The 19,741-nt window shown below is 37.9% G+C and overlaps 1 protein-coding gene across 4 annotated transcripts in view; it reads right to left on the bottom strand.

The window, feature by feature from the left end:
• Window positions 1-19,741, bottom strand: part of NDUFAF2 (NADH:ubiquinone oxidoreductase complex assembly factor 2) — a 196,859-nt gene that overhangs the window by 40,363 nt on the left and 136,755 nt on the right. For all 4 annotated transcript variants that reach the window (XR_009531446.1, XR_009531447.1, XM_060092922.1 and 1 more), the window contains exon 3: window positions 8,361-8,401. Coding sequence is in view for 2 of the 4 variants with exons in the window: in XM_060092922.1 (XP_059948905.1) it covers window positions 8,361-8,401 (41 nt within the window). In the remaining 2 variants the exon portion in view is untranslated. The remainder of the gene's footprint in view (window positions 1-8,360; window positions 8,402-19,741) is intronic.

Here is a 19,741-nt window from a genome sequence, read left to right as displayed (position 1 = left end):
ACACTGATATGACTGGCCTGGCGTTTCATGAAGTTTTCTGGTTACTTCCTCATGATTAGATTAAGTTTGTGCATTTAAAAAAATACTACATGAATGATGTCTTACTTTCAGTGCATCATACAAAGAGGCAAACATGACGTCAAAGCTGTTCTACTTGGCACCTCTGACTAGCTGGTTACGGTGGTGTGGCCAGATTTGCCCACTATAAAGTTATTTTTTCTTCCCCTTTGTAAATTAATAAGTAATCTTCAGGGAGATACCTTGAGACCATGTAAATACCCTGTTCCCCAACAAAATTTGATCCAATGGTCTTAATATCCACTAATGATTTTCCCCTGAATTGATTATCACAATGACAGCTGAAAAATGGTGATTTTCCAACTCTGTTATTTCTTCTACATTTATTGGTTAATGTCTAATTGCTTCTTAAATAGATTTTCAACCAGGTTACTGTTTTTAGCACCAGCCTCAACTCCACTTTCAGTTTCCTGGCACTGCCAATTACTGAGCATTCTGGGGTTCTGTGGTTTAAACTGGGTTTCTTCTAAGCTTTCTCTTCTGCTAGATTAGGGGTTGTACTCCTCAGTTTTGCTAAATTTGTTAACATTGCTCATCTGCTTTCCAGCTTCCAAAACATTGTTGCTGTGTTTGCCTCTTCAATTTTTCTTTGACCTTGTGCTTTTAAAAGTAACCCCCTTTACTGCCATTTTCATTAGGCTCAAAAAGAGAAAGTAAACTCATGTGTTTAACTGACTAACTTTATTTGAAATTCCTTTTTCTTTCCCTGCCTTCAAATTTTATATAAATGGTATCATGTTGTACGAAATCTTCTGCAACCTGCTCTTTTTACTCAATATTACGTTTCTGAGATTTATCCATGTTGATACATGCAGCTCTAGTTCATTCATTTTTAATGAATGATGTTTTAATGCAGTGTATGAACATGTTACAATTTTCTTATCCAATTCCACTATATTCCCAAAAATGAGATTGTGAGGTTTGGGGTAGGGGTCTATTTTTCCATAAGAACATACACTCCCCATTTAAGTCAGTAGGAAAATAGGATTATATACGCAAAATGTGAATTTTAAGACATTTCAATTCTGTAACTTATAAAATGAACTAATAATACTAGGCACAGAGAACTCACTCAATAAATGTCAGTCACTTAGAGACAACAATGAAATGGGCTTCAGAAATTCAGAAATAAGATTCTTTTCTGAAAGTTAAACTGCAAGATCAACACATTATAGGCCAGGGCAGAGTTATGAAAAGAGTAAAACAAATGAAGAGCTGCAGGGCCAGCAACATTTGACCATAATATAACTAGTGTAATAGCAAAAGAAATAACAGGTCAATCAGAAAGGAGTAGCAGAGAAAAAAGGATAATCATAGAAACAAATGCTGGCAATCCATAAAAACACTGTTCATGGGAGCAAAAACCTTAATACGCATGTGGCAATTTTTTTCTATTCCAAACCATAAGGCTATTCTTAGGATAAAGACAGATATTGGGAATTGTGGTCAATTCTATTTAAATATTTCCATTCCTATGGTTCAGACAATCCCTATTGTAAGATGGACACAACAGGTGATTTTAGGCTGGATGCAATTAAACATTTATTTTACTACTTAACTTCCCTTATCCTAATGCTGCACTCACCAGATATCCTACTGTTTTTTTCCTATGCTAACTTAATTTCTTACTATAAATTAATATACTGGAATTCTGGCAACCCTTTCAAACTCTCTTGTGTTTTAGTCACCGTGATATCTTTTAGAGCCAAATCACCTTGGACGTGGACAAAAAATGAGTCTTTGGAGCCTCCAGACCAGATCTGAGAACATGATCAAGTAAACAAGGTGCTGTGCAGTATGGTCCTACCTAGCTGCCCTAACCTCTCCTTCAACTACAGTATCACCATCCAACTCCATTCTCTACTGATTTCTAGAATTTCCTCTTTCTCTTTCATGGAGCATATGTATTAAAAATAAAGTAAGTGAGCTCTAATATTATGGATTTCTTCTACTGTCTGTAAACCTGTTGCTGAGTCATGTACTTTGTCAATACTTGGCAATACATTTATTTACTTTTTCAAACAGAATTGTTTCCTACTATCTTGTCAGAATGAAAGGAGAAGCAATATTTCAGAATACTTGCTGCAAATGGCTTCTAATGGGATAGAGTCAAGACTAGGAAAAGTCTACTTCATTAATTTTGTGAAATGTTAATTCAACTTGTACTGAACTGATGAACAGGTGTTGAACTATACTGGCAACAGGTATTGAACTATATTGGCAAAACTGAATTTTCATGAAAAAAGTACAAGCAATGCTCAATTTCAAAATATGTTCAGTTTCTCAGGGTTATTTTATAGTTGGTCACTGGAAATTCAAACTCTGTCATACAAACCATGTAATATACTTACATGGCATTGAGATTTTCAAGTCTGTCAATAAAAGCCTATCTAACTAATAATGAATCAGGTTCTGTGTTAGGTGCGTCTGATATATAAATGAATAAGACATAATCCCTGTGCCATATAGCCCACAATATAGTCAGCAAGATGGACAAATAAAACAAGTAATTATAATGCTGAACTCAAAGGGTTATATAAGTGCACAAGGCAGTGTAGCTATATCAAGAAAGAAGTGACTAACTCTATGAGTTAAGAAGTTAGGAAAAAAGTTAAGGAAAGTATCACAGAATTTTAAAGCACCTTTTAAACAGAATTAAGCATGAGCAGAAGTGTCCTGCTGATGGGAGAGAAAGAAGATATTCAGCTTGAGAAACAGCAAGGAGTGCCTTGGAAAGTAGGATGGGTATAACAAATATAAGGAGGAAAGCTAGAAAGTTGGGCAGGGCAGGAGGCTTAAATGGAATTTCAAGGAACTAGATCTTTTGGCCAGAGCTTCCCAAGAAGTGTGCCTAAAAATTGATTCCTTCAGCCTTCAAGGTGGCCAGGAGAGAAACTGTTGAGTTATAGGGTAGGTGTACGTTTGACTTTATAAGAAACTGTCAGTTTTTGAACATGGTTATATCATTTTCACACCAATCAGCACTGTATGGTTATATATGAATGTTTATGGTTTCTCTAGTTATGGTTATTGTCAATCTTCTAAACTTTAGCCATTTTCATAGATGTGTGGTGGTATCCCATTATGGTGCCTAGTGATGTTAAGTATCTTTTCCTATGCTTACTGGCCATTCTTGAATCTTATTAAAGCCAATTCAAGATTTTCACCCCATTTTTATTAGCTCTGTCTTTTATCACTGAGTTGAAGTGTTCTTTATATAGACTGGATACAAGTCCTTTCTCAGATACATGTACTGTGATTATTTTCTCCCAGTCTGTTGCTTTCCTAATGTTCTCTTTTGATGAAAATTAGTTTTTTGTTTGTTTTTATAATTAATTTTTATTGGAGTATAGTTGCTTTACAATGTCGTGTTGGTTTCTACTGTACAGCAAAGTGAATCAGATATATATATTTGCCCTCTTTGTTAGATTTCCTTCCCATTCAGGTCACTGCAGAGGACTGAGTTCCCTGAGCTATACAGTAGGTTCTCACTGATTATCTATTTTATACATAGTATCAATAGTGTATATATGTCAATCCCAATCTCCCAATTCATCCCACCTCCCCTTTCCCCCCCGTGGTGTCCATATGTTTGTTCTCTTAATTTTGATTAGGTTCAATTTACCAATGTTTTTCCTTTATGGATAGTGCTTTCTGTCTCCTGTCTAGCCCGAAGTTGTGAAGATATTCCACTATGTCTTTTTGTAGAAGCACTATAGTTTTAGCTTTTATGTTTAGTCTATGATCCATCTTTAATTAATATTTGTGTACGATGTGAGGTAGGGATCAAGGTTCAGCTTTTTCCATATGGATATTAAGTTATTCTAGTGCCACTTGTTATGAAGACTTTCCATTCCTAATTGTATTCCTTTGGTGCCACTGCCAAAAATCACCTGGCTGTATACTATTTCTAAACTCTCTATTCTTTTCCATTTATTTGTTTATATATCCTTATGCCAGTACCACATTGTCTTTTAAAAAAATTTTTTTTGATGTGGACCATTTTTAAAGTCTTTATTGAATTTGTTACAATATTGCTTCTGTTTTATTTTATTTTATTTTATTTTTTGGTTTTTTGGTCCCGAGGCATGTGGGATCTTAGCTCCCTGACTGGGGATCGAACCTGCACCCCCTGCATTGTAAGGCGAAGTCTTAAGCACTGGACTGCCAGAAGAGTCCCCACACTTTCTTAATTATTATAGTTTTAGAGTAAGTCTTAAAGCCAGGCAGCATAAGTCCTTTAATTGTCGTCTCCTTTTTCATGATTGCTTTCAGCTATTCTAGGTCCTTTGCATTTCCATATATATTTTAGAATCAGCATGTTGATTTCTACCAAAACAAGTCTAATGGGATTTTAACTGGATTTTTATTTGATTGAGTCTATAGATAGTGGTTCACAAAGTAAGGGCTCTGGCCCAGCAGCACTACCATCACCAGGGAACTTGTTATGAATGCAAATATTCAGGCCTTACCTCAGACCTTGTGGATCAAAAACTCTGGGAATAAGGCCTTGCAATCTGTGTTTTAACAAGCCCTCCCTGTAACTGGTGCATGACAAAGCATAAGAATTACTGCTGTGAGGGACTTCCCTGATGGTCCAGTGGTTAAGACTCCACACTTCCACTGCAGGGGGCACGGGTTCGATCCCTGGTTGGGGAACTAAGATCCCACAGGCTGCATGGCCAGAAAAAAAAAAAAAAAGAATTACTGCTGTGAATCAGTTTGGGAGAACTAACATCTTAGCAATATTGAATATTCCAATCCATGAAGAGGTATTTCTCCCCATTAATTTAGGTCTTCTTTAATTTCTCTCACCAATGTTTTATAGTTTTAAGTCTACATGTCTTGGGACTTCCCTGGTGGTGCAGTGGTTAAGAATCTGCCTGCCAATGGAAGGGACATGGGTTCAAGCCGTGGTCCGGGAAGATCCCACACGCCACGGAGCAGCTAAGCCCATGCGCCACAACTGCTCACGTGCCACAACTACTGAAGCCCACGCGCTTAGAGCCCATGCTCCGCAACAAGAGAAGCCACTGCAATGAGAAGCCCGCACACCACAACAAAGAGTAGCCCTTGCTCGCCGCAACTAGAGAAAGCCCTCGCACAGCAATGAAGACCCAACGCAGACATACATACATACAAATAAATAAATAAATAAATAAAATATTTAAAAAAGTCTACATGTTGCATATATTTGCTTAATTTATATCAGGGTATTTTATGCTTTCTGATGCTATTGTAAATGGTATTCTAATTGCTACTGGCTAACCTTCAGCCATAGTCTACAGGTGATATGGGCAGAAGTCTATTTGGGGGTGGGAGTTCACAAAGAGATTTGAAAAAAAGTAGAGAACTCAAATTACTGGTAGCATCTTGAAAACAAATTAGTTTCAACAGATATGCAAGAATAGGAGGTTGTTTCCAATGAACTGATATAGGTATTAAGCATGAGCAATTATAAAGATCACAAAAAGAAGGACAACCAGACATCATGTTCTCCTGTAGTCTTGCCAAACATTTTCTACATTCTTGACAAAAAGATCAAACATCAATATCTAGCTTCTGGATCCAGCTGCCAATGCGGAAGAAAGACAGAGGAGCAGGGGAACATGTTGAATTACACAGAGAGCACAAGATCAGCAAAATCTAGACTGTGGCAAACTCTTTAAGTCAAATGGGCTGGGTTTTTCAACAGACAAATGTGTAAGGAAATAAAAGTGATGGAGGAAGAACATATAAACTGAAAGAGATTTAAAACAAATACAAAGTTTTTACAAAATGGGCAAGTCTAAACTATAGTGTACATTTGGCTGAGAAGATTATTTAAACATGTGAGTAAACGCTTACTATAAAAGTCAGGTTCAGGGTTGCTTTTGTGGGGAGAAAGGAGGTTGTATTGAGATCCGGCACATGAGTAGCTGGCAAAGTTCTGTTTCTTGATTTGGGTGGAATTTGCCTTATAATAACCTATTAAACAATACATTTAATTCTTGTGGTCTTCTGTTTACATGACTTATTTTTACAGTAAATAGGTTTTTTCTCCCTCTTAACATGATATATGTAAAATCTGGGATTGAAGAGTTTATAAGTTTTAGTGATAGAATGATGTTTGGGGATGACACGAACTAAGGTGTGGCTATGGAAGTGGTTGTTTATTGAAGTAGGGATACTGGTGTGGATGAAGTCAAAGAAGTAAATGGCTAAGACTTGGGAAGACACCGACAGGAAAAAACCACAAGTCTGGTTCTAATCTCTGCCATCAGTGTGGGAGAGTGCCCTAGAGTTTAGCAAAGATAAAAATGATGAACAGATCGAGAGAAATCTACTTGGATTGCAAAGGTACCACACTCTCCTGGGCTCACAAAATGGAATAATATTTTGGAAATGACTGGGGGAAGGTAGGAGCAATCAATCCCACTTCCTTTCTATGGGTTGTAGGAAAATGAGCACAATTCATCTCAAGGAAAAAAACGACTCATTATCTTTTAGACACAGATAGATTTTACTTGAGGCTCTGTGGTAGAGAAAGTTCCTAGGACAATATTAAAGGTGAAGGGTAATTTGCTAATAAAGAAACGGAAATTCCTGAAACACAATGGAAAGGGTCAGGAGGAAGAGAAAAGGGTGTGTGCATTTGTGTGTGTGTGTGTGTGTGTGTGTGTGTGTGTGTGTCTGTTGGGAGGTACAGAAGAGCATAAAGAACAATGTGATTAACAGTACATTAGAAAAGAGGCAACAGAGGGCTCCTTTTTAGATATTCAAGAATGTAAGCACCATGGAGGGAATGACTTGGTCTCACTGTTCTGATGGAGCTTGTCTGAGATACTGGGATTACCTAACATTTATAGGAGTAGTGCCTTAGGCCTGATTATTGCAGTTGCCTCCATCTAATCACTTTGCAAGTATCAATGTTTCCATGGAAGAAGGCTTTCAAAGTCTGGAGGATAGAAGAAACACCTTTTTCTCTTGAGAACAGTAGCTCTTATTATGGCCCAGATTAGGGGAATCAGAAGGGCTCCTTGATCCATCCTACCACTGGAAACCACAGGGGATACTTCTGAATATTGGATCACATTGACTTTTTTTCGCTTTTATTCCAAGGTTCACTGATATTAGAACAAAGGTTCTGAGAAGAGTAGGACAAGGTCAAGGTAGAAGCAACATACAAAGCTAGAAATAGGCTTAGAGATGTGCTCACTCAGACCCCAGGCAGACACACCCTGATGGGGTCAGTCCAGGAGGAATGGAACAAGTAAAGATAGGTATGCCAATTTATAGGTCATAATAAATTCTGCCCTGGAGTATCCCACCTCTTAAAAAGTGTGGCCTGAGTATCGGAGCCCATTTACATTGTCAGCAGGGTTGTAGTAGTAAGGGAATAGGGGAGGGAAAAGAGGAGTCCTCAGTAGCAGAAAAAATGGAATAGGTAGTATATTAATGAATTTGTAAACTTCCCTTTTATGAAATATTTATTTCTTACAAACTAACTTTAGAACATTTCATGCTATTGTTTTAAAATAAAAATTATGAAATAATCATGATTTAAAAACACAAATACCACAGCATTGCTATGCTTTTTATTCTGCATCCCACCCAAACTATGTTTCTAAAGTTTTTTTTTTTTTGGCCGCTCCATGTGGTTTGCAGGATCTTAGTTCCCCAACCAGGGATTGAACCTGGGCAGTGAAAGCGTGGAGTCCTAACCACTGGACTGCCAGGGAATTCCCTATGTTTTTAAGTTTTAAATAAAAATTCAATTCAACTATTAGTTACCAAGTGTTACATATTACATGCTAATTGTAATAAGTTTCTTCAGATACTAGATGGTGTTAAATTTATATAAAATTATAAAATTTTATGTTTTATATAAAATTAAGGGCAAAATAAGCAGAGCATGATTTAGAGAGGACCAAGAGATTCAGTGTTTCTCAAACTTTTCTACCAAAGCATCTGTATCAGAACAGAGAACTCCCAGGGGACAGGGAAATGACCTAATGCAAGCTGCTGTAAGTCCAAACATTCTCTAAAGTGTTTTTATTTTGTTTTAAATTTTTATTATTTCATTTAAAATTTTATATGGATTTTGTTACATCCCATAATTTGTGCATTTATTTTATTATAAAAATGTTTGAAATTATTTTCTATGGGGCAAAATTAATGCTTTGGAGAGGTGGCATCACATATATTTTAGAGGCTTCAAGTATCCCTGAGAGTACAAACTCCCAATTGAGAAACACAGCATTATAAACACATATTTGAATATTTTCCTTGTGTATTCTTACCTCCATAGTAGGTGGAGTCTTTCTAGTTTTTCTGATCCAAGCTAGAAAGAAAAATAATATTTAAATGTAAGTTTTCTATAATTTGCACATTTTATTCATTCATGCATGAAACAAATATGTATTAAGCACCTGTTATATATTGTTTTAGGCACATGAGTTCCCTCCTCTCCTGTAGCATATATACTAGTGAAGGGGCACAGAAAAGAAACATTATTAGGTAATGATTTGTGTCATAAAAAATACTTAAGTGTAGGGAGGATGTAGAGGGGATAGTTTCATAACTAAAATCATACCCCATAATCATCTGAATTCAACTTAGGGTATATATGGCATATAGGCCAAATCATAATACAGTAAACTTCAAGGCAATATTAAAGTTATATTATCCTGGAAATGTGAAGCAATTATTGCTCGATATGTAAAAGAATGGATGTAGAAAAGTTTTCATTTACAGAGATTTCTCTTCTAACCTGTTCTAGCAAGCAGTCTATCTCGTATGGCTGGTATCTTAGCGCCAACATTTGGGAGATGAGAGGCAGAGTAGAAAGAGCTTGTATTTGTGAAGTGCCTACTGGACACTGGGCACTGTGCTAGATACTTTAGCAATAGAAAGGGAGTGGGGCAACTGCCTCTAGAGAAGTGTATCAGAATCACATGAAGACATGTTATAGTACTTAGAAGAGCAGAGGCAGATTTTGGGGGTTCAAATCCCAACTTAAGTACTTACTAGCTGTGTTACCTGAGGCAAGTTATTTAATTTTCTAAGTATCAGATTTCCCATCTATAAAATTATAATACTAGTATCTAGATTTTAGTATCTACATTGCAAAAGTTATATGAAATAGTATATATAAATTCTTAGCTCAGAGTCTGGCAAACATGCAAGTCTAAGTTATCACTATCACTATTATTCAGTAAACCTGTATTTTTTATAACAGACTCAAAACAGCAAAGATCAACAAAACCTGCTTGGCCTATGAGGATATATAGGAAACTGTGAGAAAACACACTGTAAGGAATATAGTCTTTGAAAAGTAAAAACTACTATTTTATCACTTTAGTTAATTCAATCTTCATTACAAAATCATGAAGTATGCTTATTTTATAGAGAAATTCAATGACATTCCCAAATTTATACATTAAGTAGTAATGGTGGAATTTGAATCCAGATCTGACCCTGTCTCTGGATCCAAAAACCATCCATGCTCTACTAAGCAGTTTCTCAAAGTTTATAAGCAACAAGCAAAGAACACTAAACTAGGAAGAGGAACAGGTCACAACACTGACTACTGTCAAAAAATAAGATTCACCTCATTTTACAGATTGGGAAACTGAAGATTAAGCAACTGGCCAAAACTCACACATTTAGCAAGTAACAGTCTGAGAATCAAATGCTGGTTGAACCGGCTCTAAAATCTGAGCTCTGCCCATTCACCAGCCACCTTCTCTTTTGACAGGCTAGCTCTGCTAGCCTGCCTTCTGTCATCCAAGTAATAGCAGCGAGACCTGTCCTCATGACAAGCCCAGTAATGAATGACTGTGGGGGTACAAACAGCAACATTCAACTGTGGGCCTGTGATGAGTTATTTCTCCCTACTTTGTTCTCTCTTGCACTGACCCCATACGTGTATTTTCAATACAGACCCAGTGTTTTGCCTTCTCTATTTCTATTTCTGAACTCCTAACTCTGCTATTATTTTCTGCATCCTCTTCTTATTAGCTTCCAGCTCTATTTCTAGCCACAACTTGCACAAACTTTATATTTCTTGTTAGGCTGGAAGGTTGTCAAAAGCAGGATGCATCCACAGGAGATTTATTTTTCTACCACCTAAATGCCTTGAAAGAGTAGGTACTTAAATACAGTTGTTGAATGAATACTTCCACTATAAAATACTTCCACTATAAAAATATTCGTTGTATTGGGATTTTTTTTTTTTGTAATGGGATTTTGACCTGTATTAGAAAACCCAGCTTAGCAACAGCAAGATTCCTCTGTACGATCAAGGAAATAAGTGGTTTGTGGAAGTTTTCAACTGCCTCTTTATGGTGAAAATAAGGGGTACTTGTATATGTTTATGGGCATTTTTTCCCCCCAGGAAAGAGACTTCTTTTGAAATAATTCACCATGAGCCATATACCTCTAAAAGGTTTTAAACAATAAATCTTCAGTTCTAATTTGGATTAGAAAGTTAATTTAGAAAAATCAACTGTTATGGCAGGGGTTATCAAACTATAGCCTGCAAGCAAAATTCGGCCCATGGCTTGTTTTTTGTTTTAATGGCTGAAAAAAATAACCAACAAAGAACAATATTTCATGACACATGAAAATTAAATAGAATTCAAATTTCAGCCTCTGTAAATAATGTTTTATTCGAACACAGTCACACTTATTTATTTACATATTATCTATTATAATGTGGGCTACAATGGCAGAGTTGAGCAGCTGTAACAAAGATAATATGGCCCACAAAGCCTAAAATATTTACCATCTGGCCCTTTAAGGAAAATGTTTGCCAACCCCCGTGCTAGGGCTACCATTAAGTATAATCCTTTTAACAACAACTATATATCTTGATTCAAAAACACTTCCATGGGCCTCCCTGGTGGCGCAGTGGTTGAGAGTCCGCCTGCCGATGCAGGGGATACGGGTTCGTGCCCCGGTCTGGGAGGATCCCATATGCCGCGGAGCGGCTGGGCCCGTGAGCCATGGCCGCTGGGCCTGCGCATCCGGAGCCTGTGCTCCGCAACGGGAGAGGCCACAACAGTGAGAGGCCCGCATACCGCAAAAAAAAAAAAAAAAAAAAAAAAAAAAAAACACTTCCATGAGCTTCCCTGGTGGTGCAGTGGTTAAGAATCCACCTGCCAATACAGGGGACATGGATTTGAGCCCTGGTCCGGGAAGATCCCACATGCCGCGGAGCAACTAAACTCGGGTGCCACAACTCCTCAGCCTGCGCTCTAGAGCCCATGAGCCACAACTACAGAGCCCATGTGCCACAACTACTGAAGCCCGTGTGCCAAGAGCCTGTGCTCCACAACAAGAGAAGCCACCGCAATGAGAAGCCCATGCACCGCAACAAAGAGTAGCCCCAGCCTCTTCAATAAGTGGTGCTGGGAAAACTGGACAGCTACATGTAAAAGAATGAAATTAGAACACTCCCTAACACCATACATAAAAGTAAACTCAAAATGGATTAAAGACCTAAATGTAAAGCCAGACACTATCAAACTCTTAGAGGAAAATGTAGGCAGAACACTATGACATAAATCACAGCAAGATCCTTTTTGACCCACCTTCTAGAGAAATGGAAAGAAAAACAAAAATAAACAAATGGGACCTAATGAAACTTCAAAGCTTTTGCACAGCAAAGGAAACCATAAACAAGACAAAAAGACAACCCTCAGAATGGGAGAAAATATTTGCAAATGAAGTAACTGACAAAGCATTAATCTCCAAAATTTACATTCAGCTCATGCAGCTCAATATCAAAAAAACAAACAACCCAATCCAAAAATGGGCAGAAGACCTAAACAGATATTTCTCCAAAGATATACAGATTGCCAACAAACACAGGAAAGAATGCTCGAGAGACGGGCGCGAGTCGCGGCTGAAAGCACGGAGCCCAGAGACGGGCGTGGGACGCTGGGGCTGCTGCTGCCGCCGCCAAGAAGCCTGTGTGCGAGCGCAGGACACTGTCCACACCGCCCTTCCGGGAGCCTGTGCAGCCTGCCACTGCCGGGGTCCCGGGATCCAGGGGCGGCTTCCCTGGGAGAACGCACGGCGCGCCCCGGGCTGGTGCAACATCACGCCGACCTCTGCCGCTGCAGGCACGCCCCGCACTCCGTGCCCCTCCCTCCCGCCCGGCCTGAGTGAGCCAGAGTCCCCGAAGAGGCTGCTCCTTTAACCCTGTCCTGTCTGAGCGAAGAACAGACGCCCTCCGGCGACCTACACGCAGAGGCGGGGCCAAATCCAAAGCTGAGACCCAGGAGCTGTGAGAACAAAGAAGAGAAAGGGAAACCTCTCCCAGCAGCCTCAGAAGCAGCGGATTAAAGCTCCACAATCAACTTCATGTACCCTGCATCTGTGGAATACATGAATAGACAACAAATCATCCCAAATTGAGGAGCCAGGAGTCAGTGCTGTGCCTCTGAGGTGGGAGAGCCAACTTCAGGACACTGGTCCACAAGAGACCTCCCAGCTCCACATAATATCAAACGGCGAAAATCTTCCAGAGATCTCCATCTCAACACCAGCACCCAGCTTCACTCAACGACCAGCAAGCTACAGTGCTGGACACCCTATGCCAAACAACTAGCAAGACAGGAACACAACACCACCCATTAGCAGAGAGGCTGCCTCAAATCATAAAAAGTCCGCAAACACCCCAAAACACACCACCAGACGTGGACCTGCCCACCAGAAAGACAAGATCCAGCCTCATCCACCAGAACACAGGCAGTAGTCCCCTCCACCAAGAAGCCTACACAACCCACTAAACCAACCTTAGCCACTGGGGACAGACACCAAAAACAACGGGAACTACGAACCTGCAGCCTGCAAAGAGGAGACCCCAAACACAGTAACATAAGCAAAATGAGAAGACAGAAAAACACACAGCAGGAGAAGGAGCAAGATAAAAACCCACCAGACCTAACAAATGAAGAGGTAATAGGCAGTCTATCTGAAAAAGAATTCAGAATAATGATGGTAAAGATGATCCAAAATCTTGGAAATAGAATAGACAAAATGCAAGAAACAGTTAACAAGGACCTAGAAGAACTAAAGACGAATCAAGCATCGATTAAAAACACAATAAATGAAATAAAAAATACTCTAGATGGGATCAATAGCAGAATAACTGAGGCAGAAGAACGGATAAGTGAGGTGGAAGATAAAATAGTGGAAATAACTGCTGCACAGCAAAATAAAGAAAAAAGAATGAAAAGAACAGAGGACAGTCTCAGAGACCTCTGGGACAACATTAAACGCACCAACATTCGAATTATAGGGGTTCCAGAAGAAGAAGAGAAAAAGAAAGGGACTGAGAAAATATTTGAAGAGATTATAGTTGAAAACTTCCCTAATATGGGAAAGGAAATAGTTAATCAAGTCCAGGAGGCACAGAGAGTCCCATACAGAATAAATCTAAGGAGAAATACACCAAGACACATATTAATCAAACTGTCAAAAATTAAACACAAAGAAATCATATTAAAAGCAGCAAGGCAAAAACAACAAATAACACACAAGGGAATCCCCATCAGGATAACAGCTGATCTCTCAGCAGAAACTCTACAAGCCAGAAGGGAGTGGCAGGACATACTTAAAGTGATGAAGGAGAAAAACCTGCAACCAAGATTACTCTACCCAGCAAGGATCTCATTCAGATTTGATGGAGAAATTAAAACCTTTACAGACAAGCAAAAGCTGAGAGAGTTCAGCACCACCAAACCAGCTTTACAACAAATGCTAAAGGAACTTCTCTAGGCAAGAAACACAACAGAAGGAAAAGAACTACAATAACGAACCCAAAACAATTAAGAAAATGGGAATAGGAACATACATATCAATAATTACCTTAAATGTAAATGGACTAAATGCTCCCACCAAAAGACACAGACTGGCTGAATGGATACAAAAACAAGACCCATATATATGCTGTCTACAAGAGACCCACTTCAGACCTAGAGATACATACAGACTGAAAGTAAGGGGATGGAAAAAGATATTCCATGCAAATGGAAACCAAAAGAAAGCTGGAGTAGCAATTCTCATATCAGACAAAATAGACTTTAAAATAAAGACTACTAGAAGAGACAAAGAAGGACACTACATAATGATCAAGGGATCAATCCAAGAAGAAGATATAACAATTGTAAATATTTATGCACCAAACATAGGAGCACCTCAATACATAAGGGAAATATTAACAGCCATAAAAGGAGAAATCGACAGTAACACAATCATAGTAGGGGACTTTAACACCCCACTTTCACCAATGGACAGGTCATCCAAAATGAAAATAAATAAGGAAACACAAGCTTTAAATGATACATTAAACAAGATGGACTTAATTGATATTTATAGGACATTCCATCCAAAAACAACAGAATACACATTTTTCTCAAGTGCTCATGGAACATTCTCCAGGATAGATCATATCTTGGGTCACAAATCAAGCCTTGGTAAATTTAAGAAAATTGAAATTGTATCAAGTATCTTTTCCGACCACAATGCTATGAGACTAGATATCAATTACAGGAAAAAAGCTGTAAAACATACAAACACATGGAGGCTAAACAATACACTACTTAATAACGAAGTGATCACTGAAGAAATCAAAGAGGAAATTAAAAAATACCTAGAAACAAATGACAATGGAGACACGATGACCCAAAACCTATGGGATGCAGCAAAAGCAGTTCTAAGAGGGAAGTTTATGGCAATACAATCACACCTTAAGAAACAGGAAATATCTCGAATAAACAACCTAACCTTGCACCTAAAGCAATTAGAGAAAGAAGAACAAAAACATCCCAAAGTTAGCAGAAGGAAAGAAATCATAAAAATCAGATCAGAAATAAATGAAAAAGAAATGAAGGAAACGATAGCAAAGATCAATAAAACTAAAAGCTGGTTCTTTGAGAAGATAAACAAAATTGATAAACCATTAGCCAGACTCATCAAGAAAAAAAGGGAGAAGACTCAAATCAATAGAATTAGAAATGAAAAAGGAGAAGTAACAACTGACACTGCAGAAATACAAAAGATCATGAGAGATTACTATAAGCAACTCTATGCCAATAAAATGGACAACCTGGAAGAAATGGACAAATTCTTAGAAATGCACAGCCTGCCAAGACTGACTCAGGAAGAAATAGAAAATATGAATAGACCAATCACAAGCACTGAAATTGAAACTGTGATTAAAAATCTTCCAACAAACAAAAGCCCAGGACCAGATGGCTTCACAGGCGAATTCTATCAAGCATTTAGAGAAGAGCTAACACCCATCCTTCTCAAACTCTTCCAAACAATTTCAGAGGAAGGAACACTCCCAAACTCATTCTACGAGGCCACCATCACCTTGATACCAAAACCAGACAAGGATGTCACAAAGAAAGAAAACTACAGGCCAATATCACTGATGAACATAGATGCAAAAATCCTCAACAAAATACTAGCAAACAGAATCCAACAGCACATTAAAAGGATCATACACCATGATCAAGTGGGGTTTATTCCAGGAATGCAAGGATTCTTCAATATACGCAAATCAATCAATGTGATACACCATATTAACAAGCTGAAGGAGAAAAACCATATGATCATCTCAATAGATGCAGAGAAAGCTTTTGACAAAATTCAACACCCATTTATGATAAAAACCCTGCAGAAAGTAGGCATAGAGGGAACTTTCCTCAACATAATAAAGGCCATATATGACAAACCCACAGCCAGCATCGTCCTCAATGGTGAAAAACTGAAACCATTTCCACTAAGATCAGGAACAAGACAAGGTTGCCCACTCTCACCACTCTTATTCAACATAGTTTTGGAAGTTTTAGCCACAGCAATCAGAGAAGAAAAGGAAATAAAAGGAATCCAAATGGGAAAAGAAGAAGTAAAGCTGTCACTGTTTGCAGATGACATGATACTATACATAGAGAATCCTAAAGATGCTACCAGAAAACTACTAGAGCTAATCAATGAATTTGGTAAAGTTGCAGGATACAAAATTAATGCACAGAAATCTCTGGCATTCCTATATACTAAGGATGAAAAATCTGAAAGTGAAATCAAGGAAACACTCCCATTTACCATTGCAACAAAAAGAATAAAATATCTAGGAATAAACCTACCTAAGGAGACAAAAGACCTGTATGCAGAAAATTATAAGACACTGATGAAAGAAATTAAAGATGATACAAATAGATGGAGAGATGTACCATGTTCTTGGATTGGAAGAATCAACATTGTGAAAATGACTCTACTACCCAAAGCAATCTACAGATTCAATGCAATACCTATCAAACTACCAATGGCATTTTTCACAGAACTAGAACAAAAAATTTCACAATTTGTATGGAAACACAAAAGACCCCGAATAGCCAAAGCAATCTTGAGAACGAAAAATGGAGCTGGAGGAATCAGGCTCCCTGACTTCAGACTATACTACAAAGCTACAGTAATCAAGACAGTATGGTACTGGCACAAAAACAGAAAGATAGATCAATGGAACAGGATAGAAAGCCCAGAGATAAACCCACGGACATATGGTCACCTTATCTTTGATAAAGGAGGCAGGAATGTACAGTGGAGAAAGGACAGTCTCTTCAATAAGTGGTGCTGGGAAAACTGGACAGGGACATGTAAAAGTATGAGATTAGATCACTCCCTAACACCATACACAAAAATTAGCTCAAAATGGATTAAAGACCTAAATGTAAGGCCAGACACTATCAAACTCCTAGAGGAAAACATAGGCAGAACACTCTATGACATAAATCACAGCAAGATCCTTTTTGACCCATCTCCTAGAGAAATGGAAATAAAGACAAAAATAAACACATGGGACCTAATGAAACTTAAAAGCTTTTGCACAGCAAAGGAAACCATAAACAAGACCAAAAGACAACCCTCAGAATGGGAGAAAATATTTGCAAATGAAGCAACTGACAAAGGATTAATCTCCAAAATTTATAAGCAGCTCATGCAGCTCAATAGCAAAAAAACAAACAACCCAATCCAAAAATGGGCAGAAGACCTAAATAGACATTTCTCCACAGAAGATATACAGACAGCCAACAAACACATGAAAGGATGCTCAACATCTTTACTCATTAGAGAAATGCAAATCAAAACTACAATGAGATATCATCTCACACCAGTCAGAATGGCCATCATCAAAAAATCTAGAAACAATAAATGCTGGAGAGGGTGTGGAAAAAAGGGAACACTCTTGCACTGCTGGTGGGAATGTGAATTGGTACAGCCACTATGGAGAACAGTATGGAGGTTCCTTAAAAAACTACAAATAGAACTACCATATGACCCAGCAATCCCACTACTGGGCATATACCCTGAGAAAACCATAATTCAAAAAGAGACATGTACCAAAATGTTCATAGCAGCCCTATTTACAATAGCCCGGAGATGGAAACAACCTAAGTGTCCATCATCGGATGAATGGATAAAGAAGATGTGGCACATATATACAATGGAATATTACTCAGCCATAAAAAGAAATGAAATTGAGTTATTTGTAATGAGGTGGATGGACCTAGAGTCTGTCATACAGAGTGAAGTAAGTCAGAAAGAGAAAGACAAATACTGTATGCTGACACATATATATGGAATTTAAAAAAAAATGTCATCAAGAACATAGGGGTAAGACAGGAATAAAGACACAGACCTACTAGAGCATGGACTTGAGGATATGGGGAGGGGGAAGGGTAAGCTGTGACAAAGTGAAAGAGCGGCATGGACATATATACACTACCAAACGTAAGGTAGATAGCTAGTGGGAAGCAGCCGCATAGCACAGGGAGATCAGCTCGGTTCTTTGTGACCGCCTGGAGGGGTGGGATAGGGAGGGTGGGAGGGAGACGCAAAAGGGAGGGGATATGGGAACATATGTATATGTATAACTGATTAAATTTGTAAAAAAAAAAAAAAAAAAAAAAAAAAAAGAATGCTCAACATCATTAATCGTTAGAGAAATGCAAATCAAAACTACAATGAGATATCATCTCACACCGGTCAGAATGGCCACCATCAAAAAATCTATAGATAATAAATGCTGGTTAGGGTGTGGAGAAAAGAAAACCCTCTTGCACCATTGGTGGGAATGTAAATTGATACAGCCACTATGGAGAACAGTATGGAAGTTCCTTAAAAAATTAAAAATAGAACTACCATATGACCCAGCAATCCCACTACTGGGCATATACCCTGAGAAAACCATAATTCCAAAAGAGTCATGTACCACAATGTTCACTGCAGCTCTATTTACAAGAGCCAGGACATGGAAGCAACCTAAGTGTCCATCAACAGATGAATGGATAAAGAAGATGTGGCACATATATACAATGGAATATTACTCAGCCATAAAAAGAAATGAAATTGAATTATTTGTAGTGAGGTGGATGGATCTAGAGTCTGTCATACAGAGTGAAGTAAGTCAGAAAGAGAAAAACAAATACCGTATGCTAACACATATGGAATCTAAAAAACAAACAAAAAAATGGTCATGAAGAACCTAGGGGCAAGATGGGAATAAAGACACAGATTTACTAGAGAATGGACTTGAGGATACAGGGAGGGGGAAGGGTAAGCTGGGATGAAGTGAGAGAGTGGCATGGACATATATACACTACCAAATGTAAAATAGATAGCTAGTGGGAAGCAGCCGCATAGCACAGGGAGATAAGCTCAGTGCTTTGTGACCACCTAGAGAGGTGGGATAGGGAGGGTGGGAGGGAGACGCTGGAGGGAGGGGATACGGGGATATATGTATAGGTATAACTGATTCACTTTGTTATAAAGCAGAAACTAACACAACATTGTAAAGCAATTATACTCCAATAAAGATGTTAAAAAAATAAAAAAGAGTAGCCCCCACTCGCCACAACTAGAGAAAGCCTGCACGCAGCAATGAAGACCCAAGGCAGCCATAAATAAATAAATAAACAAACAAATAAATAAATAAATTTATTTAAAGAAGCAAAATACTTCCATATTATCTAAAATAAAAATCATTATTAACTATTATATTTTTTTCACTTTGCTGTACACCTGAAACTAACACAATATTATAAATCAACTATATTCCAATAAAAATTAAAAAGCAAACAAACAACCCCCCCCCAAAAAAACCTATTACACTTTTTACCTGATTGCCATGTATTCTAGACTCTATGAACACTGCCAGTGGCATCAGACCATGTTAAAAAATATAATGCACACTTACTATCACCATGAGAAAAACAACAATTTGCCTTACTGATGAGTCTATAAAACATTATTTTCAGTTTTTTTTAAGATTGGGAAAAGAAAAATACTTCAGTAGAATCCAAATAATTTTTTAAAATTCCACGGTGGATGAATAGGTTGAAGAAACTCTGATATGTGTTTTCTAAACCCTACTGGTTTTGTATAAGTTTATAAAATTCATTCATAGATATAAGAAAGTAATATAATTCAGATAATGTATTAAGTACTACCTAGACTATTCACTCTCATGAGACACTATTCTCTAAGGAAAGATATAAGGGCTTCCTTTAGCTTTGTTTTAAGTGGCTCAAGGAAGAAGATTTTTGTTTAAATAAATAAATGCAATTTCTGAAATAAATAATTCTACAATATAATTTACAATATT

This window comes from Mesoplodon densirostris, chromosome 3, assembly GCF_025265405.1.
Source record: "Mesoplodon densirostris isolate mMesDen1 chromosome 3, mMesDen1 primary haplotype, whole genome shotgun sequence".
NCBI classification, from domain to species: domain Eukaryota; kingdom Metazoa; phylum Chordata; class Mammalia; order Artiodactyla; family Ziphiidae; genus Mesoplodon; species Mesoplodon densirostris.
This window is presented reverse-complemented; position numbering and strand designations above follow the sequence as displayed.